This window comes from Miscanthus floridulus, chromosome 3 (assembly GCF_019320115.1).
Source record: "Miscanthus floridulus cultivar M001 chromosome 3, ASM1932011v1, whole genome shotgun sequence".
NCBI lineage: Eukaryota > Viridiplantae > Streptophyta > Magnoliopsida > Poales > Poaceae > Miscanthus > Miscanthus floridulus.
In genome coordinates, this window is record NC_089582.1 from 4,242,838 (window position 1) to 4,266,169 (window position 23,332).

The 23,332-nt window shown below is 45.1% G+C and overlaps 1 protein-coding gene and 1 pseudogene across 1 annotated transcript; one reads left to right on the forward strand and one right to left on the reverse strand.

Annotated features, from left to right (window-relative positions):
• Positions 1-11,113: 11,113 nt before the first annotated feature.
• Positions 11,114-14,438, forward strand: LOC136542996 (uncharacterized; annotated as a pseudogene).
• Positions 14,439-20,037: 5,599 nt separating this feature from the next.
• On the reverse strand, positions 20,038-22,673 carry LOC136544810 (probable glutathione S-transferase GSTF1). The gene is made up of 3 exons (XM_066536877.1): positions 22,420-22,673; positions 21,956-22,004; positions 20,038-20,619 (listed from the first exon to the last, which is right to left on the reverse strand). Exons 1-3 carry the CDS (start codon positions 22,567-22,569, stop codon positions 20,168-20,170), a joined length of 651 nt encoding a protein of 216 aa, XP_066392974.1. The 5' UTR covers positions 22,570-22,673; the 3' UTR covers positions 20,038-20,167.
• Positions 22,674-23,332: the final 659 nt, after the last annotated feature.

A 23,332-nucleotide genomic window follows, 5' to 3' on the forward strand; every position in this document is an offset into this window, starting at 1 on the left:
GCATATACTAACATATCAGCTATCGGCATCGGATAACCATACATAGGTGTGTCTTATTTAGATCCCTGCGTCGTTGTTGATCTGTCTCCTCTGGTAGCGAGGAAGCGGGTGGCGAGTTGTCGATGAAGGCGACCTTAGAAGTGGTTCCAAGATCGGATCTGCAGTCGCATTAGCTGGAGTGATCAGCGTAGAATCGATCTGTACCAGCTTGATGAGCTCTCTAACCCGTAGAGACAATAATCTACCATGTTCTGAGGTCCATGCCCAATAGACATGGGTGGTGAGGAACTATGTTAGCATCCTCTTCATGAAACAGTGCAATAAATTGTGAACTTGATAAAATCCCAACACTGTAGTAGCACTGAATGAAAACATCCTGAGTAACTCCAAAAAGAGTTCCTAAAGCCCACAAAATTATATATTCTTTTAAAATTGTTGGGAGGTTCAAAACACGCATCCAAACTACTAGTAGAGCATGACCAAAGTATTCCTCATCTTCCTTGAATTCTTGAAACTTGAGAGTCACAAAACTTCACAAGCAATGCAAGTTAGGTTTTTACGACAACTGCAGTTTTAGTTCTACATCTAGCACGGATGGACCAGATGGACCCCACGCTGAAGCAAACCATCATCGATGCCTCGATACCTTCAAGAAGAGGAAGGACTACTACGCCAAGGTTGGCAAGTCATGGAAGCGTGGGATTGCCTAGAATAAAAGAGCCTGTGGCCATTTTGCCACGGCCATGATGAAACTCGGCTAGAAGAACACAGGGCTTGATGAAAGAATTGAAGATTGCAGCCGCCACGTCGTCTGAACAACCTGACTCAAATTGAAACTTGACAGCGCTTTCGACCCAAATTTCACCGAGCCATATTTGCTGGCCTTTTACACCTTTACGGGGGCACGAAGCCCATGCGCATAGCGCGGCCATTTGGCCCTTATACCTTTACCAAGGCATGATGCCCATATGCGGAGCACCGTCCTCTCGAATTCCTCCTGCATGATAGCATCCATGACTGGGCGGATGACCCACGCCACCTAGGAGTTCCATCGGGTGCGTCCCAGACGATTACCGAGCCTATGGTACGTTCGACGCAAACCGTGCATGTTTTCCATGTTGGAACACTTATCACCATCTTTTGGTCACCTCCATCACCATGACCATCATCTAGCTCCATCACTTGGTGTGTACCAACCTATCTTTGCATTTCACTCATGACTTAACTAGTGGCTTTTATGCAAAATGTTGTCAAGCTAGCTCCACTTATAAAGCCTTGCATGATCCTTGGAGTCACTTTATTTTTGGTTTATGATGGGTAACTCGGATCCTAACCGACGTCCGGTCAGCACTGATTGGACGTGTCCGATCAGGATTCTTCCTCTCTAGAACCTTACTAGAGTTGACCGGATGCTGGCACCCAGCGTCCGGTCACTCACCTCTCAGCGTTCGGTCACCCCCACTGATATTAGTAATAAGTTAGGGTTGTCGAGTCTATTGTTGTTTCTACGGCATGCATGATTCTGCCTCATGCTCCACTAGTCATAGCGATGCATGTCAATTAGTGTACGATTCTTCTTCTCTACTACACCATTTTGTTGAGGGTGTATGGAGTTGAGAACTCATGCTTGATGCCTTCTTCATCAAGAAACTCCTCAACTTGGGTGTTCTTGAATTCCGTGCTCAGCGACCTTCCTCAGTATGCCCGGCATGTCGGAAGGCTCCCACGCGAAGACATCACGATTTATGCGTAGGAAGTCAGTGAGCTCACTTTCCTATTTGGCCAGAAGCTTAGTCCCGACCCGAACCTCTAAACTTGAAACTTGTGGGCAGCATATGCTTGATCTAAGTCTAGGTAATTGATGGATGTGATATGAGAAGGTATAAGCTCAAAACCCTAGCTCCTGCTAAGTACACCCGGTGCAGTGCACCCAGATGCACTGGTGGCTAGGCCCCGAGGTCAACATAGACCCACATGTCATTGGGATAGAAGCAGGGGCATCCATTGACTGGCCATAGCTCGTCGGCGGCAAACTTTCTGGCGATGCAACTTGTGCTCAGTCAGTTTCAAATGTGTCACCACATTTATTTTTTCTTTACAATTGAATTATATTTTAATCACCAAACTGCTCAGTTACTTTAGCTGGAACTAACAAATAATCACACTCAAAGTAGCCCTCATGTGTGGCAATAGGTTCTACAGGATCCTGAAGAACATGTTCCTCATCGTCATTCATTGTTGCCACAGGCGAAATAACAACAGATGCTGGCACCATAGTATCTTGCACTGTCGGTGCAGCGACAGCGGGTAGTGAGAAAAATGGCCGACTACGACTGTGAAAGAGAAGGACTCACCACTGCCAAAGCAATGGACATCTTAGCTAGAATGGTGGCTCGCATCGTCAACTTTGAGAAGGTCCATACATCGTCAAGGCTGTGACCTGACTAGGGTCATATAGGTCAGAAGTCGTGCCATTTTCATGCAAAAACGCACGCTTCGCGGCCGCTGGGGATCAAAACCATGACCTCCCCTCGTGCGGTACTCCTCTAACCACTGCACCTCACACTTACTTGTGGTTATATTAGATATTCTCAGCACGTGGCCGTACCCCAAAATTTTGTTCGAAGTTCTAATATTTTGAAATTCAAAATTCAAACTTGATCGGACGCTGCTAGCGTCCGGTCACATGCCACCGGACGTGTCTGGTCGTAAGTTCGCCGCTCTAGAACCTCTCTGTACTCGATCGGACGCTGTTGTCCTACGTCCGGTCGGTTTGCCTTCTCAACTACAGCATTTCTACTTCTAGATCCAATTGTCACTTGCATTTTCCTATCATCGAAATTCAGATCAGCTCATTTTGGGAAATACAGGGGGTGGGGGCCGCTACATGCACCACCACTACCATGGCCTCAACAGCCTTAGTGAATTCGCTTACCATCTTGTTGATGTCACCGCACGATGACTTTGGCGGGAACCATGGATCCACCTTGTTAAGTTGAGGCCGGATCAGAGCTGGGTGGCGGCTGTTCAACAATACAAAGCACATTCGCTAGTACGCCATACCTATTTTCTGCTTGGATACGTTCCTAAGCTGCTCGGACTTCCGCTCTAGTTGCTCGGAAGCACTCGATAGCCGCTCGGCCCACCTAGTCTCCACTTAATAACACCCTATGGTTATTTTCCACGATAGCAAATATAGCCAACCGTGCTCCAGTATCCACCTATATCTCGCAGGTGATAGGAAATCACCTGACTTCTACCGGTCTAAGCATGGCTGAGCGACACCACAAGAGCTACACTCCAAGGGCCATAGCTAGTAGACTTGGCTCGGGAGAGATGTGAGCAAGAGTATGGGGAAGAGACGCACCTGTCGGTGTCTCCCCGAGCTTGTACCTCGATGAACACTTGTGCGGCCCAGCGCAGCCTAGTCCCCGTGACTGCCGGCGGTGGCCGGCTGCTCCCCATGGCGTCAACCTTGTGACACTCGCACCGGTGATAGGCATGATGGCCTCCACCACTACGGTGAATTCTTCTATCAAGTCCTCATGTCCCTCAGGGCCGTCGCCAATCAGGAAGCCAACCTCCATGGCATGGAGGTCATGTCCAGTCTAGACCTGCGCCGTAGTTAGCGCCACCGATGTGCCCCAATGAAACTCCATTTCTCCCAAGCAGCAAAGAGTGTTACGCTGAAAGCGCATGAAGCGATGAGATTGTGTGCTGCTACGCCTATGCGGCTAGAGGCTGGTTGCCAAATGCCAATTGGGAAAGGCCTGCGGGGTTGTATCGTAGTCATAGTACAACAAAGTGAGAGCCACCAGAGTGGGGAGGGGCACATGGCTAAAGAGAATTGACCAAATAAATACTTATTGATAAAATCATAACCTCTGCTTTGCTAGACTTACCCTTGTTTGTCTTTGTTCATATCTTATATAGTGTATTGCTCTATTGACTACGCTGAAGGGATGTGAAGCTACGAGGCACCGACGGGTGATGACATCCGCTCACCCATGTCGCCTAGGCTAGTGGGGAAGCGCCACCTTGCCCCATAGGCCCCACGTGGCAGCCAACAATTCCTTCCTTTTTGGACACATAAAACGAGTAGCAAATATGTTATCGATGGCAATTTCCCACTCCATGTACTCATCAGCACCTATACCATCAACAGACGGTTCATACAGCCAAATGATGGTGATGTTCACCTCGACACAGACGTGTCGGACATCAAAGTGACGGTGAACATGCACCGCATGTAGTTGGATCATTGTGCAATGCGACGGTGATCATGACCATTATAGACGACGAAAAAATATACTGTAGAGGCGATTCTAGACTGAATCGCCCCTACAAATAGATATTATAGGGATGACTGGTATCCTTGGAGACCTGCCATAGTTAGGCCCATCAGCCATCTTCGTAGATCCAAGGTTATCGAGCTCACCAGCCACACTTGCCACCGTCCGTACGACTGCGGGGTAAGGGTCCAACAAGAGCGTAGAAAGGGGTATGGGGGGACATGGTTCACGACCAATGTGAACCATGGGTGAATGTGAAACACGAAGCCTGCAGAGATGCAAGGGCGGCTCCGCGGCAGGGCGACCGGCCGGTGGACTTGAGCAAAGGAGCAGCCAAGCGGAGATCGATGTCCTCCCGCCCCCTTCTCTCTTCCTCTCCCCTCGCTCGCCCTCCATCACAAGAGATCCTACCTCATTCCACTTCCTTTACCATTGTAGACAACGACAGCACCATCCCCACATCCTATCATGGTGCCACCACCTTGTTGGCAGCCAACACATCCTTTCACCTTAACAACGTCCTTGTTGCCCCTGCAATCGTTCCTGATTTTGCTGATGATCAAGTGCTCGGGCTTGGAAAAGAAGAAAGAGAAAAACAAAATGGACTCAAGGAAAAGGTGAATTTGATAGGACTATTTTGTTTTGGTGATCAACACACCTCATGGGTGTGATCACATTTAGGATAGATAGCCATACTATTAAGAGGGTTGAAACTCGACGTGAAATGCGGTTATGGAAGTGCCACTAGATGTTCTAACTCATTGCATATGTATTTAGATTCTAGTGAGTGCTAACACCCTTGAAAATGCTTGTGAAAATATACTAACACACGTGCATAAGGTGATACACTTGGTGGTTGGCACATTTAAGCAAGGGTGAAGTGAAGGGTGAAGCCAGGGGCGTCAGACCCTGCTTCTCAGAGCGTCGGACTGGCTATTCCCCGGGTCTGACAGCTAACCCTAGGTGGGGTGCTGACATGGCGGCCTATGAGCATTCATAGGGAGCGTCGGACCTGCCTAGGTCTGACAGCTAGGGGTCGGACTTGGTCTGATGGCTCTGGAACCTCTTTGTGTAGTTTTGACAGGCGTTGGATAGGTTGAGAGGATTGTTCATCGTGCGGTGTTTGGTGATGCACACGAGGACACGACACATGGCAGCGCTGGCCTCCCCCTAGGGTCCGACAGATAGCGTCGGACCGGCGTTCGAGGGTTTTTACCCTCTCCATACCTTACTAGACCGCGTCGGATCCTCCCTGTGTGGAGTCCGACGGCAGGTATGACGGCCGGGTCCGAGGCTCTGATCAGCGCGCGGCAGGCGACCGTTGGCGACAACGGTCGATTTTGTTTGAACGTGGTTATGTGGCAACATGTGGTTGGTTGTGGCCGGCGTCAGACCCTGGTGTCGGACGGTCCGACGGCCCGTGTCTGCTCTTGCTCAGTAGCTCCATGGCCGGCTCTTGCTCACTCTCTTGGCCATTTTCATTGACATAGCAACCTAGTGAGCTAAGCGAAAGCCCTCCCACTCATCTCCATCATTGATTCATCATCTTTGTGAGATTGAGAGTGAATCCAAGTGCATTGCTTGAGTGATTGCATCTAGAGGCACTTGATGATTGTGTTTCGCTGCGGATTTTGCTTATTTTTGTTGGTGGTTGGAGCCACCTAGAGGGCTTGGCGTAGCAAGGATCGTCGAGCAGAGGAAGGTGATTGTCTCTGACTCCGATCGTGGTGATTGTTAGGGATTCTTGACCTTTCCCTGATGGAGAGCCAAAAGGTACTCTAGTGGATTGCTCGTGGCTTATGGATCCTCATCTTATGTTAGCTGTGCGGCACCCGATTGTGGGTTAGGCGTGTGATGCCTATTAGCATGTGAACCTCCAAGTGAGTGAATCGCCACAACGGGGACTTGCTTGAGAAAGCAAGTGAACCTCGGTGAAAAATCATTGTGTTATCTTGTCTCCGATGATTTCATTGGTATTCATTGTGATTGATTGATTGTCTCTTGCCACGGCGGTATATCTTCACTATCTCACTCTTGCACTTACATTGCTAGTGTAACTAAGCTCTTTAGTGTAATTAGTTTTGAGAACAAGCTTGTGTGTCTTGTCTAGTGGTTAGTGAGGCTCTTTAGTTAGTTTTTGAGAGCTCACTAACTTAGTGGTAGTGACATAGCCTTTTGTGTGTGAAATAGAAATCATAGCAACTATAATTGTGGATAGGTGGCTTGCATTTTTAGTAGGCTAACGTAAGAATTGCTTCAGCTCATATTTGTCTAACCACTTTGCTTAGTGTTATTGTAGAAATTTTTATAGGCTATTCACCTCCTCTATCCATTAGGACCTTTCAAGGGGGCGTGGTGCCGATCGCTGCCACACTTCGCGAAGCCATTCGGACTCGCCCGCGACGATGGGAGGCGTGCACCAGCAGTGCCACTCGCCGCCACACTTTGCAGAGCCGTACGGACTCGCCCACGACAATAGGGGGTGTGCACCGGCGGTGCCAGTTGTCGCCACACTTTGCGGAGCCGTTCTGACTCGCCCACGACAATGGGAGGCGCGCACCAGCAGTGCTAGTCACCGCCACACTTCGTGGAGCCGCGACCATGGGAGGCGCGCAACGGCAATGCCTGTCGCCACCACACTTCGTGGAGTCGTTCGGACTCGCCCGCGATGATGTGAGGCACGCACTGGCACTGCCAGTCGCCACCACATCTCGCGGAGCCATTACCGGACTCATCCGCGACAATGGGAGGTGCGCACTAGCAAGCATCCTACGCCTGGACAATAGCCCCTCATACGCCCTAGCATCGGTGCACCGGATCGACGACAGAGAAGCTGGCCACCCTTCGCTGCCACGCGCCGTCCACGCCACTGCACCTGGCCACCATTCGCTGTCTTGGTCGGCCACTCCGCCCAACGTGGCCACGTGATGTGGCTGCCATGGCCGCAGGCCAGGCCACCAACCGGAGTGCCAGCCGGCCGTCGGGCTGGCCACTACAGGCTGGGCAGCCAGCCTGGGGCGCGAGCTGGCTGGGCGCCGTGTCCGTAGGCCAGGCCGCCAGCCGCCACCCCCCGCATGCGTAAGCCAGCTGCGGCCACGCGCTATCCAGCCGCATATGCGCTGCTGCCGCCGAAGAGAGACCGGGGCTGGGCAGTCGGCCGCTAGCACGAGCTGTTTGGCCGCCGCGGCTGGGCTGAGAACTGCCACTGTGCACCACCCGGCCGCTACTCCGCAGCTGCCGCCATACCTCACCACACGTGCGAGGACGCCAGATCCGGAGGTGTGGACGGCGGATCCGGTCCTGGGGAGGCTGGATCCGCCCCGCTGGCCATCCGAACCAGCCGGAGACGTGGTAGAGGAGGAGTGGCCGCCGACACTATTGGAGAAGCGGAAGCCTGAGCAAGAGAACGAGCAGAGCGCGGATCCGCAATGGAGGAGCACGGATCTGGCCATCTCCTATGCGCATCTGCTGGTAGCCCGCGCAGCCACGCCACCACCGGCCATGGGAGCCCGCAGCCATGGGGGAGCGAGGGGGAAAAAGGAGCAGAGGAAGAGGCTGTAGGGCCCTGCCGCCGCCTTCATTGCCTCCGCGCGGGAACCCGCCGGCGAGCTCTGGCAGCAGCAGGGGATGGGATGGGAGGGAGGAGGCCGCCGGCGATGTGGTCGGGGCCGCCGCCCGAGTCGCCCACGTGACGACGCGGGGGCCGAGGAAGAGAGCGGGTTAGCTGGCCCTCTATCTAAATATGCCAGTTAAAACTACTTATAGGAGTCATTTGTAACAGAGGGAGTAGAAAAGTGAGAATGCTCAAGCAACAACGGTTTGTAGCGTGGTGACTCACCGACGAATCTTCACCAGCCTATGCGAGTCAGCTAGTTCTTGCTTGTTTGTGTTTTTTTTGGTGCATGACATAGTTATAGATATTTTTTTCTCCATTTTTATTTGTATTTGGAACATATATAAAACATAAAAAAACATACGTACACGGAACAAAAAGTACGGACACGAAGCGAAGAGCGAAGAAAAAACGGACGATAGGCGTAGTCGAGTTGGAAAAGATGAAAAAAAATATTGAATCGGAGGATAAAAACAGGCCCAGAAAAGAATACAGACGGTCACAGGAAAAAACAACCGAAGCGCTTAGATACGGGTGTCCGTCCCATCCGCACATGGCTTCCCTGTTTCGCCCGCCTCTCTCAAAAACTCTGCCTCACCCGCCTCTCATATAAAAACAAAAGTTCCCGACTCCGTCGTGCCGTCATGGCTTCACCGTGCCGTGCCGCCGAACATCCGCCCCACTCCACCTGGCTGTCATGGCGCGTGCGCCCCCATCCTATGCCGCGCCCCATCCCCCGCCACGCCGCACCACATCCCCACCGGACCTGAGTCTACCTTGCCCGTCGCGGCCAAGACGTTCACCATAGCCCCGCGACACCAGGAGGAGGTTATCGCTAGTCCGGACATCAACTCCCGTGGCCGGCCGAAGACATCACGCCAGGAAGGGGAGGCCTGCGCTTGGGCGTATGTTGGGCCGTTGTTCTCGATGTCCCCCCTGATCCAAGCTTGCTTGCTACCACAGTTCCCCACCAGGTAGGCCGTGGCCACCGGCGACGCTGTGTTTCAAGTGTTTCAGGCTTATGTTTCAAGTGTTTCATCTAGGTGTTGCAAAAATAGATCTAGGATATTACGTATATTGCAATTGTTATATACGTATGTTACAAGCCTATATTTCACGTGTTTATGTGTTTCACACATATGTCTCAAGTGTTAGTTTCATATGGATGTTGCATATCTTATTATGGCTATACGCGTATGTTTCAAGCGTATTAACATTTCAAACGTATGTTACAAGTATTTTATCTAGATGTTGCAAAAGTAGATATAGATGTTGCATATCTTATTATGGCTATACGCGTATGTTTCTAGCGTATTAACATTTCAAACGTATGTTACAAGTGTTTTATCTAAATGTTGTAAAAGTATATATATATATATACACACACACGGTAAGGCTATTCTATGGTTGGCTAAAGAAAAACTTATTCTATGGCCACCTTAATTTACGATAATGTTTGTACCAATTTACGATAACGACAATACACATTTATGATACATGGGTTACTATAATTCAAGATGATACTTACATAATGCTATAGTAAATCACTTATGAGGGAGTTACCATAATCTCGTAAATTAGTATAGTAATTATCGTAACTCAAAGTGGCCACAGAATAACTTATTCTGCGGCCAGCTACAGAACAGTACGTCTATATCTATCTATCTATCTATCTATCTATCTATCTATATATATATATATATATATATATATATATATATATATATATATATATATATATATATATATATATATAGAACAACTACTCTATAGCTGGCTACAAAATAACTTATTCTGTAGCCACCTTGAGTTACTATAATTACTATGTTAATTTATGAGATTATAGTAACTCCTTACTAAGTGGTTTACTATAACGTTATGGTAAATATCCCTATGTGTTATAGTAACCCAACTATAGTAAATATATATTAACATTATCGTAAATTAGTATATAAAATTATGGTAAATGGAGGTGGCTACAGAATAACTTATTCTGTAGCTGGCTACTGAATAGCCTCTCCATATATATATATATATATATATATATATATATATATATATATATATATATATATCAAGCATATGTTTCAAGTGTTTCATCGATTTTGAGACGTATGTTGCAAGTGTTTCATCTCGATGCTATAAAAATAGAACATAGGTTACCGTGAAGAACATTAGGTCCTCGAAAAGGCTCCCTCACCGCTGGGTTGCCTACACGCACGGGCGAGGGAAGCCTCTGGCCTGCCGCAGGGGAGCGGTGGCCGGAGAGCGCGCGGAGCTATGGCCGGCAGCCAGCCGAACGCAATGTCGGAGGTGGATGGAGGCAGGGACGTTCGGCCCCGCGTGCACGTGGGCGTGAAGGTTCCCAGACGCGGGCGTCGGAGGTAGGGATGAAAACGGTACGGATATTTTTCGACCGTATTCGAAACCGAATCCGTTTAGAGGGGTTGAGATCTGTCCGTATCCGAGTTCGGATATCGAACATCCGATACCGTATCCGTATTCGAATACTCAAATCGCATATTTATGATGTCGATATCCAATCGTATCCTATCCGACATAGTTGACACTATCCGTATTCGAATTCGAATTCGGACAGAAATATAAAAATAAATGTAATATCGATGATATCCGTCCGTATCCATTCCGTTTTCATCCTAGTGGGAGGGAAATGGAGCAGCAGACGCCGGGGTTCGCATTCCAATTGACCGTTCGGATGTCCGCGGGCGCTTAGCCACACCAAAAAAAAAAACAAACTGAGATGGACACGCCATTTTGTTTGGGAATAAAAGAAGCGGGTCGGATAGATGCAACTTATCCGGTGCGGTGGGCCTGGACGTAGGGATGAAAACGGTGCGGATATTTTCCGACCGTATTCGAAACCGAATTCATTTAGAGGGGTTGAGCCGACCGTATTCGAAACCGAATCCGTTTAGAGGGGTTGAGATTTGTCCGTATCCGAGTCCGGATATCCAATATCCGATACCGTACCCGTATCCGAATACTCAAATCGCATATTTATGACGTCGATATCCAATCGTATCCTATCCGACATAGTTGACACTATCCGTATTCAAATCCGAATCCGAACAGAAATATAAAAACAAATGTAATATCTGCGTCCCCGATCCGTTTTCATCCCAACCACGACGTACGAACCGAACCCACTTCTTCTCCCTCATGTTTGCCTCTTCCAATCGATTCCCGCATGAGCTGGTCGACGACGTCATCGATCTCCGAGATCCTGCTCCGTCTCCCGCCGGACGAGCCCCAGTGGCTCTTCCGCGCCGCCCTCGTCTGTAAGCCATGGCTCCGCACCCTCTCCGACCCCGCCTTCCTCCGCTGGTACCGCGACTTCCACGGAGCCCCTCCTCTCCTCGGCCTCATCGACGGAGAGAGAGCAATCGACACAGGCCAGGGTCCCCGCTTCGTCCCCACCACAGCAGTGCCCGCCTTGCCCATCCCGGCGTCCGACGCACCCTTTGCGTTTCCCTGGCCCTTCGAATGCCGCCACGGCCGCGTCCTGATCCGCGATCTTGAGAACATGGGTGAGGATTTCCATGTCTGTGACCCAGTTACGGGTGACCGCCATTGCGTACCCCAGCCGGAATTCGAAATCCATTGGAAGGGGTACAATGCCACCGCCGTGTTCTGCGCTGCCGCTGGCTGCCATCACCTCGACTGCCGCGGCGGCCCCTTCTGTGTGGTCATCATGTTCACCGACCACCACTCGGAAACTACCATGTCGGCGGCCATGTACTCATCGGAGTTAGGCACGTGGAGGGCACCAGTCACTCTCGACACTGCTCCTGATCCGGAGCACCACCGTGGTCCCCTCATTGGAGACGAAATCTACTTCGCACTTCCGCAGGCTGCTACAATTGTCAAGTATGACTCGGCCAATAATTTCTTAGCTGTGGTTAAGCCCAAGCCACCGACAATGGACGGCGACTTCGTGCTTATGGTGATGGAGGATGGTTCTTTAGGATTTGCTGCCATTGAGGATTCCAGACTTCATCTGTGGTCGATAAGGGTGAGTTCAGAGGGAACTGCGGAATGGGTACGATGCAGGGTTATTGATCTAGAGAAAATGATAACCATGGCGTATGCATCTGTGGAGGAAAAGATGATCATGGCGTACGCATCTGTGAGTGGCTTCGCGGAGGGTGTGGGCGTCATCTTCATCAGCACGTGTGTGGGGTTGTTCATGTGATGGAGCTAAAGTCAGAGCGAGTGAGGCCCTGTTTGGTTGGGCTTTTGGCTTTGGCTTTTGGCCCCAAAAGCCAAAAGCCCAACCAAAGGGGCTGCTTTTAAAGGGTGCTTTTTCAGAAGCAGCTGCTTTTCCGTAGTTCATTTTTGAAAGCTGGTTTGACCCTGCTTTTGGCTTTTGGCTTTCTGCTTTTCGAAATTGGTGGAATAGAAAGCTCTTCCATAGTTGTTTCAAGAGAGATAAAGATAAAAGGTATATTTTATACTTGTTTAACCAAACAGCTTTCAGCTTTTCTATAGCTCACAGCCCACAGCAGCTTTTCCACAGCTCACAGCCCACAGCAGCTTTTTCCCACAGCCACAGCTCAACCAAACAGGGCCTGAGGAAGGTTGACACGTCTGTACATGTTCTTATTACCGCACTTCCTACCCTACATGAGCTTCTACACTCCTGGTATTGTACAGACCTTGCTTATCCTTTGGCCTTCGTTGTCTTTGCAGCTTCGATATGTTTGCTTAGTTGGTTTTGGCTTGTGGATGAACTACTAATTACAAATTTATGCAGAGCAAACATAATATATGGCACAGAAAAGCCAAACCTAAATTTTAATATGTCATTATCTTGGTGCATTGTTAGATACGCATATAAATCTGTTGATCTTGTAATCATCCTACCTTGTTTCAGATTTTTTTTAGAAAAAGAAATTCGATTGTTAATTTCTTGCATATCTTTAAGCTTTTATGTGGAGCTTGTTGTAGTTAAATCTTTGGAATTATTACTACCACATAGCTCATTGAAGTGCAAGTGCCGAGTCAGAAGTTGCTTATGAATGCTATGGATGCCATTCTTTTCAGATCGTTTGTTAGGAGCACCCGCTGATCTCTGATGTAACACATCGAAGCAAGACCTTTCATAATGGACGATCCATCATCTTAAGTGTGCTGTTATTGGAAGGATGGAATATACCCAAAGACTTAGCCTTAGATAGGAGTGCTTGGAAGACAGCTATTCACGTGCCTGAACCTTGATTGCTTCTGCTGGGTTTCAACTCTAGCCTACCCCAACTTGTTTGGGACTTAAAGGCTTTGTTGTTATTGTTGTTGTTGTTGCATCATCTTAAGTGTGCTGTTATTGACTACCGAAACGTCCAGTTTTTTTTTCTTTTTCTGTTGAGCTGTTTAAGTTTGAATGGTGCAAAAGACATTATGATCTATTGTGGTTGTAGACGATCTCTCATTTGCTTGAGCAGTTTTGGTGTAATTTTCAGGCATATTTGATTTAATGTTTGGTTAATGCACCATTCATCTACATGGAACTAAAACTTTCTGTATTGCATACCATAGTCCTTTTCCTGAATATCGATTTCAGATTCAGTTCTAGTTTCAAGTCTTAAAGATGGTTGCCAAGTAGCACTATCTGAACTTTATGAAGGAAACAATAAAAAAGTAGTAGCGTCTGACCTTTTGTGGTTTGTGAATAGATAGAAGAATTTAGTTTGCGGTTTCTAAATTTAGATGTTTTACTAGTAAAAACTTGCAAAAATTGTATCTCAATGGTCGAGGAAGGTTAAAGGTGAGGTTTTTCATATATTCATATGAGCTCAAGTTAGTGTGGAGGAGGAAGCAAGACTTGCCTATGGTATACGTCTTCTATGTGTTTTCTGATAAATTGTTTCTGGTTCGTGAACAATTAGGCATACTGTAATCACTTAATTCTTATTTTCACATATATATTGGTTGCCAGAATACTGATTTGTGCCTAAATGATAATAGTGCCTAACTGCTACTCACAGTATGCCTAATCATTTAAACTTTTGGATTTAGTACAGTGTATAGCTCATCAAAGTGTAAACAGTGATTAGAGCGGTTATGAATTAATTCTGTCCATGGTATCTTTCAAGATTATTGTAGTTTGCCACTGTTAGCAAAGACACGCTGATATCTATCTAAGCTGCCTCTTGGCAGTAAAAACAGATGAATCCTTCATGTTAAGCCTGTTGTTGTTAGTTTCTGTCAAAGTGTATTTTCTTAAACTATTTCAGTACGAAGTTTCAAGTCATTGATCATTGATCCTGACCATATATCATTGTTAAATCATATCTGAGCTTAATATGATCAAAATTATACATGAAACTAAAATTATATGCAATCTCTTCTGTTTTCTAAGACTAGGTAATCGGTTTGGACCGAGACTTTGGTTTGGTTCAATCGATTTTTATAAACTTCGGTTTTCAAACAACTGATCGGTTGATTACAACAGCAAAAACTGACATAATTGGTTTCGGTTTTTTCAGTTTGGTTTCCGGTTCCACCAAATAATCTGATACTCTGGCAGTGACGCCAGCATAGCTCGGAGCTCGTTGCGGGCTTGTGGCATTGCCACGCTCCGCCTCGGTCGTGCAGATGCGCCGCTAAGGCGTCGACCATGGTCGTGTCCCACATGGCTTGTGGCATTTCTTTTATATAAATATGCAGAGAGTTATTAATTGCCTAATAAATAAAATATTATCCAAAAAAAATATAAAAAAATCTTAGACTTAGTTTTGCATTATTATACGCAACAAAAATTTGTAAACTAAACTCTTTTGTTTTACTATATAAATATTTGAGATAGTGTAAATAATAATTACAATTTACACCATGCAAAAATATACTACTTAATTAAAATCATTAAAACTATTGTTGTTTTTCCCTCTCTTCGGTTTTGTAGCCATGTCCTTGACATAGAACACGTGATTCACATCCTTGGCAAGGACGAACGGTTCGTCTTTGTACCCAATATTGTTGAGGTCCACGGTTGTCATTCCATACTGGTTGTCGATTGCTACCCCACCTCCAGTCGCCTTTACCCATTAGCACTTGAACAAAGGTACCTTAAAAGTAGGTGCATAGTTTAGTTCCCATATTTCCTCTATGCGGTCATAATATGTTTGCTTATTTTCATTAGGGTCGGTGACATCTATGCGGACACCACTATTTTGGTTGGTGCTCCTTTTATCTTGGGCTACTGTGTAAAATGTATTCCCATTTATCTCGTACCCTTTGTATGTGAGGATATGCCATGATGGCTGCCTAGCCAACAAATAAAGTTGCTCATCAATACTCTCATCACCCTGACATTCTTTTCGCAAACAGTCGCTGAAAGTTTCCATGTGCTGACGCGTAATCCAAGCTTCAGACTTCCATTGAAACTCGGATCGGAGCAACTCTTTATGTGTCTCGATATACGGATCCACCAAAGAGGAGTTTTGTAGAACTGTATAGTGTGCTTTATTAAAATAATTGTCCTGCATACCAATATATGGTTTCTTCTCTAGTGTTCCCTTTCCACTTAGTCTCCCCTCGTGTCGCGATTCAGGAACACCAATCGGGTTAAGGTCAGGAATAAAGTCAACACAAAACTCAATGACCTTCTCTGTTCCATAGCCCTTGGCGATGCTTCCTTCTGATCGAGCACGGTTGTGAACATATTTCTTTAGGACTCCCATGAACCTCTCAAAGGGGAACATGTTGTGCAGGAACACAGAACCGAGAATGCTAATCTCCTTGACCAGGTGAACTAGGAGGTGTCATGATATTAAAGAAGAAAGGAGGGAACACCAACTCAAAGCTGACAAGACATTGAACCACATCATTCTGTAGTTTAGCTAGATCCATTGGATCGATTGCCTTCTAAGAAATTGCACTTAGGAATGCACATAGCTTTACGGTGGCTAGATGTACATTTGGAGGTAGAATTCCTCTTAATGCAACGAGAAGCAATTGTGTCATGAGCACGTGGCAGTCATGGGACTTTAAGTTTAGGAATTTCTTCTCTGGTACATTTATTATACCCTTTATATTCGAGGAGAATCCAGATGGTACCTTGATGCTTGCTAGGCATTCAAACATGCTTTCCTTCTCTTCTTTGCTAAGAGTGTAGCTGACAGGACTTAAGTAATGACGTCCATCATCTGTCTTCTCTGGATGCAGGTTGTCTCGTTCTTTCAAACACCGCAGGTCCTGTTGTGCTTCAAGTGTGTCCTTAGACTTCCCATACACACCCATGAAGCCTAGTAGGTTCACACAAAGATTCTTCGTCAGGTGCATCACGTCGATCGCGCTACGGACCTCTAGGACTTGCCAATAGGGTAGCTCCCAAAATATGGACTTCTTCTTCCACATGGGTGCATGACCGTCGGCGTCGTTCGGAACAGGTTCGCTGTCATGTGCCTTTCCAAATACTACTTTCACATCCTTAACCATATTGAGTACAACCTCACCAGTTCGGTTGTCCGGCTTGGTCTGGTGGTCTGCCTTACCTTTAAAATGCTTGCCTTTCTTTCTTAGGGGGTGATTCACGGGAAGAAATCGACGATGGCCAAGGTACACGACCTTTCAACATTTTTCAAGAATATACCTTTAATGTCATCGAAACAGTGCGTGCACACATTATATCCCTTGTTTGATTGTCCTGAAAGATTACTTAGAGCAGGCCAATCATTGATTGTTATAAACAACAATGCTCACAGGTCAAAGTGCTCCTGTTTGTGCTCATCCCATACACGTACACCCGGTCTGTTCTACAAAAGTAGAAGTTCTTCAACTAGTGGCCTCAGGTACACATCGATGTCGTTGCCAGGTTGCCTTGGGCCTTGGATGAGCACTGGCATCATAATAAACTTACGCTTCATGCATAACCAGGGAGGAAGGTTGTAGATACATAGAGTAACAGGCCAAGTGCTATGACTACTGTTCTGCTCCTCGAAAGGATTCATACCATCCGTACTTAAAGCAAACCTTAAGTTTCTTGCGTCATTTGCAAACTCCAGGAATTCTCTATCGATTGCTCTCCACTGGGACCCATCAGCAGGGTGTCTCAATATATTATCTACCTTACGGTCTTCTTTATGCCATTACAACAACTTTGCATGGTCTTTGTTTCTGAACAGACGTTTCAAGCGTGGTATTATAAAAGCATACCACATAATCTTGGCAGTGATTTTCTTTGTGGGACGTTCGTCCTCAACATCACTAGGGTCATCTCGCCTGATCTTATACCGCGATGCATGACATACCGGGCATGCATCTAACTTCTCGTACTCCTCGCCACGGTAGAGGATGCAGTCATTAGGACATGCATATATCTTCTGGATTTCTAATCCCAAAGGGCAGACTACCTGTTTTGCTTCATATGTAGTGGCGGGCAATTCGTTATCCTTCGAAAGCGTATTCTTTTGGATTTTCAGTAACTCCCCAAATCTCTTGTCAGATACACCATTCTTTGCCTTCCATTGCAGCAATTCCAGTGTGGTACCCAACTTTTTCTGCCCTGCATTACAAGTTGGGTATAACAATTTCTTGTGATCCTCTAGCATGCGCTCGAACTTGATCTTCTTCTTTTTACTTTCGTATTCTCTTTGTGCGTCACGAATGGCCTGATCAAGATCATCAACGGGCTCATCTTCTGCCCTGACCTCTTCGTCAGCTTCCCCCATTGTAGTATCATTGAAGGCCTGATATTCAGCAATGATGTCATCATCGTCCCATTATTCTTCTTCACCTTCTTCCATTACACCCCCGGGTTCTCCGTGCTTCGTCCAACAAATATAGTTTGGCATGAAACCAAACTTCAACAAGTGTGAATGAAGACTCCTTGAGCTAGCATATTCCTTCAAATTCTTACATATGGCACATGGGCAGCACATGAAACCATCGCGTTTCTTTGCCTCGGCCACACGTAAGAAAGAATGCACGCCCTCAATGAACTCTTGGGAGCGGCGATCAGCATTGTACATCCAATGCTGACTCATCTACATTACATGACATACATACCATATTAAAACCTAGAACATAATTAGTTAATTATACGACATACATGCCACCACACAAGGTATTAATTTATGAAAGTCTCGCTATAATGTAGACAATCCTAACTACCACTAAAAAACTAAAGCTAAAATGCACTTCAGCAGCATAAGGATTTCACGACTAATCCCAACTAAAACAGACAGATTATGTATTTGTTCAACATCTATGGGCTTCTTCCGCAGGATCACTGCCTCATCAGCCACCATAGACGCCTGTGCAAGAGAGTTTTGCACGTGTTCAACATACTCTTCCTCCCAGTACTAGCCTGAACATCCAGTGCCATCCCACTAAAATTAAAACAAAAAATTAGAACTTTAATCACAATCATCATGAAAATAAGTATGAATTAACCATAATCATAAAATGCGACAAAATAACTCACATTGCGATCTGGACACTTGTAGAAGATACGTCCCTTGTTGGGACACTCCTTCCTCACCCGGTACTCCATCACAATCTTCTCCTCACACTTGCCGCATGCAATGAGAGGGAGTCCGGCCTCAGTCGCTTTGTAACCTGATGAGAGGCCGAGGACCCAGAAGCAGTTGCCATCTACTCTCTATACTCATTTTTAATATAATATAAATTTCTTATTTTATAAACAAATAAAATTAAAAAACTCTAAAATTCTCTATATCTCTAAAGCATGAAGTGGGCTATGCATGCTAGAAATGAAAGCTCAATACTAGTTTTGAATAACTACTTTAACCTTCCTTCATCCAAATATGCAAACTTTAAAATGATTTTGAGCTTAAATGGCTTACAAATAAAAAAATCTACCATAAAAAAAACCACATATATCTGGTCCACAAAATAAAATAAGCTATTGATGAAACAAGAGAGTATAAAGTTGGTAACCATTAGAACCGAAGAATTGATGGAGGAATGGAAGAAATCTTGTGATCATCGGTGATGAGAAAGAAGAGAGGCCGGCGATGAAGCAAGAACACTGAGCTCGAAGTGGCTCGAGCTCAAGGAGGAACAAGGGGTATATAGGAGGGGACCTTTAGTCCCGGTTGTAGACAGAAACCGGGACTAAATGTCTCTTTCTAGTCCCGGACGGAGTCTCCAGCCGGGAGTAGACTTTTACTCCTGGTTGGAGGGAAAACCGGGAGTAAAAGTGAACCTTTAGTCTCGGTTGGTAGCTCCAACCAGGACTAAAGGTCCCCTGCAGCAAAAGCCTGCCGCAGTAGCCGTTGGCAGGGACCTAAACCGGGACTAAAGGTCTCTCTATTCCCAGGTGTGAAAAATACTTGAACTAAAGCTAAATTTCAAGATAAAATCAAAGGTCGTTTCTCTATCAGTGGTACAAGGCTGCAACCTCCTCCAAGTATGATTGTACTTAGCTTTATGTGTGTTTTCAAGCAACTTGGAATTGGTCAAAGACGACGGCATATATGCACGGGGTAGGCATGGGCACCCCAACTGAGGAATTGTAGCGAGTAGCAGACTTGGAGTCTATTCGTTTGACTGGTTGCCGAAAGGTGCATCTGTGATCATTTTTTTTAAATTATACAGTACGTCTAAAACATGCACATACACTTATTCTCATGAGTACACGTACGTAAACTCTATCCCTATGAACATCTTCGAAGAATTGAGCCGGCGGATCCTGAGATTCACGAAGTCACCACTGGCGCCTCGCTGTCAACGGGGACGTTGCCTACCACTAAAAGCATAGCGCCATTAAATTCTAGAATAAATCTAGAAAAATATAAGCACCTATACCAAATGAGAACTTAAACTCAAGTAGACAGGTTCCACAAAAAAAAAAAAAACCTAGCCATCGATCAGCTCGTGCGTCTGTGATCATTTTGACGTACGATTCAAACGATCCAGCACAGGGATTGCATTGCATCGTTGGAGCATTTGGGCCGTGTCTCTCACCATCGCACAGATGACGACGTTATGGGAGGTGAACATTCAGCGCACTGATACCCAAATACTGTATGTACGTAATAAATAAATAGGGTAGGTTTAATAGATTCGATCGTTTGGCTAATACTAGTAGTATCTACAAATAATTTGGATATTCCATACATATTTTCGTATATCTGATTGGCAATTACAAAGTACACATATACATAACACGCATTATATATAGTAGAAATACAGGGCATTCGATCAAGTCCTTACAAACTGCATGCAAATTCTACATCGTATGCAAATATACGATACGATACGATATATATGATATATATTATTAGTATTTGGGGAACTGGGAGATGACCCTCTTGACTGCTGGCCTGGACAACAAGTCGTGAACCCATGCCTTGACGCTCGGGTAGGAATCCAACACCGATGCAAATGGCGTGGCCATAAAGTGGACCGTGTACGGGAGATGGCTGAGGTCCGCCAGGCTGACGAAGTCCCCTGCCAGGTACTTGTGCTTTGACAGCTGCGCCTCGTACACGTCCAGCACCTTCTTCATCTTCTCCAGGGACTCGTCGATGAGCTTCTGGTCGGGAGTTCCTCCGCTCATCGGCACGACAATCAGCTGGTAGATGATGGGGGCGATGGCAGGGTCGTACTGGTGTGCTTCAACGTCTAGCCAGACGTCGACGAGCGCTGCCTCTGATGTGTTGCCCTCCCTCAGCAGGTTCACCTCCGAAGTCTTGTACTTGCGAAGCACATGCCTCGAAATCGCCCGGGATTCTGGTGGACGACAGAAGCAAATATTTATTTATTTACATATATATATATATATATATATATATATATATATATATATATATATATATATATATATATATATATATGCTCATAAATACTCACTCAGTCTCAAAATAAGTGCTTTTTTATTTTTTTTTGAGAAGCCAAGTGTTTTTAACTAATTAAATATGTACAAGAAAATATTTAACATCATAATACATAATTAGTATAATTAGATAGATCGTTGAATCTATTTTCATAATAAACTTATTTGGAGAGATATAAATGTTGCTAACATTTTTTACAAATCTAATCAAACTTATGAAAGTTTGACCGGCATAAATATCATAGCGACACTTATTTTGGGACGGAGAGAGTACTAGTAGTTATATATATAGCAGCAGCGAAATATTTACTCTCCCTGCAGATGTTGTACTATATATATTTTGGTAGAATTTGGTAAGTACATATGACCCTGAATTTGTACTAGTATTTAAGGAACAACCGTTTGTTGTCCATGTACTGGTGTAAGAATCTTATCCTTACTTAAGAGAGAAAATTTTAGCATGTCCAAGAAACAAGACAACTTTCGATAGCCTCATCTGTGTCTCTGACACGTTAGGGCAGTCCCAATGGTGCATTGATGATGGTTTTTATCCTCGTTAAATGACTTGCCACGTAGGTAAAACGCTGACATGGCAACGTAATTAATGAAGAAAGAGAGCAAAAATCAAAGAAATGGTTTCTTCATGAAGAAATCAGGTCTACTATTGACCCAATGCACCAAGAAACCATGAAATCGTCATTGGGGAGAAACCACCAGTTTCTAGGGAGCTCGTGTCGCACTCCCATTGAAGGAAGAAGATAGAGTTGGGAGAGAGAAAGAGAAAATAATTATTACTCATAGAAACCATGGGTTAGAAAGCAGTACTTTTTTGTGCGGTATCCTATATTATAGAAACTACTAGTTTCTTTCATTGGGACTACCCTTAGGAATCAACCAAAGTTGATTTGCCACATCTCAAGATTCTTGCCTCCCCTGAATTAATTATGCTAATTGAATCATCATGTCCCAAATTCAGATCCATCAAACCATCCCTTACTCTCTTTTTAACTATCGTTCTCACTTTCAAGAAGTCAAACACACCTTTGACCAAATATATTAAAAAAATATTAGTACTTATAAGAAATAATTAACATCGTTAGATAGATTGTTGAATCTATTTTCATAAAAAACATATTTGAAGATACAAATGTTGCTAGTCAAACTTAAGAAGTTTGACCGATACGAACACTATAATAAAAATAAAAAAGGAACACATGGAGTACAAGGACTCACCAAAGAGCATCAGTTCGCCATCCTGGAAGGCTGGAAGCTGTCCAAAGGGCTGAAAGAAAAAGACTAGTTGTAGAAACTATAATAATTACTTTCTCAGTCCGCAAATGATAATTATACTTTCTATAGACAAAAGTTAAGTTTTACAAACATTGGCTAACAATTATTTAGATAAGTTTTGGATATAAAATTTACGTCAATAGATTTATATTTGAAGTGTCTCTGAAATGATACTGATGCTTTAGCAAATGAGAACACACCGTAAGATAAGAAATTAGGAGTCCAAATATATTCTAATTCACTTTGAATTGATCAAAATATGCTTATAATTTTGGGATGGAGGGAGTGAATTACTAATCGATTAAATAGTGAGCAACGCTCACAGATCATAGGAAACCTAGCAACAAAAACATCGAACCCAAAAAAAAAGCAAGAACGGTTATATATAGAGGTGCCTGTACACGTACGTTACGTTGGAGGTGTTGGGGGCTCTTGTGCTCGCCGGTGTTGAAGTCCACGTTGACAATCTCGTACTCCACGCCGACCTCCTCCAAGCACAGGATTACACGCGTCACGTTCGGGGACAACAGTGGCCCGAATACCTTCACCGGCGCCATGGCTACCAGCTTCAATTCCCTGTGCTCCTCCCAAGATCGATCAGATAGATGCACCAGCTAGCTGGTTCCTCTACCTCTACCTGAATATGTCTTATTTATAAGGGCGCATGTGTCCAAGTAGTGTAAACTCTTGTGGTCCAAGCAGAAGAAAAGTTGTGGAAACTTTGAATTCTGGAGATCATAATATCGTCTGCCGTCCACAATTATTCCTGTGGTTTGAAGAAGAAGAGATTATAGCTACGTTTCCCTTCTTGGACGTCACTTCAGAATTTAATGGAGGAATAGTAGGGAGAAGACTAGTCTTCTCACTAAAATTCTTGTCTGACTCGTTCAGCAAAATACCGTGTTTACCTCAAGAAGAGATGCTCTGTACACAACACGTGCCAAGATTCATCCAACGGGAGCTTACGTCACACGCACTGACACACACATATACATACCTGCTTCAGACGTTAATCCGTAAGTAGGTTTTAATTACAGAATATATGCTCTCTCTCTCTCTCTCTCTCTCTCTCTCTCTCTCTCTCTCTCTCTCTCTCTATATATATATATATATATATATATATATATATATATATATATATATATATATATATATATATTAACTACTGTCCTGTAGCTGGCTACAAAATAACTTATTCTATAGCCACTTTGAGTTATGATAATTATTATGTTAATTTACGAGATTATTGTAACTCCTTACTAAGTGGTTTACTATAACGTTATAGTAAATATCCTCATGTGTTATAGTAACCTAACTATC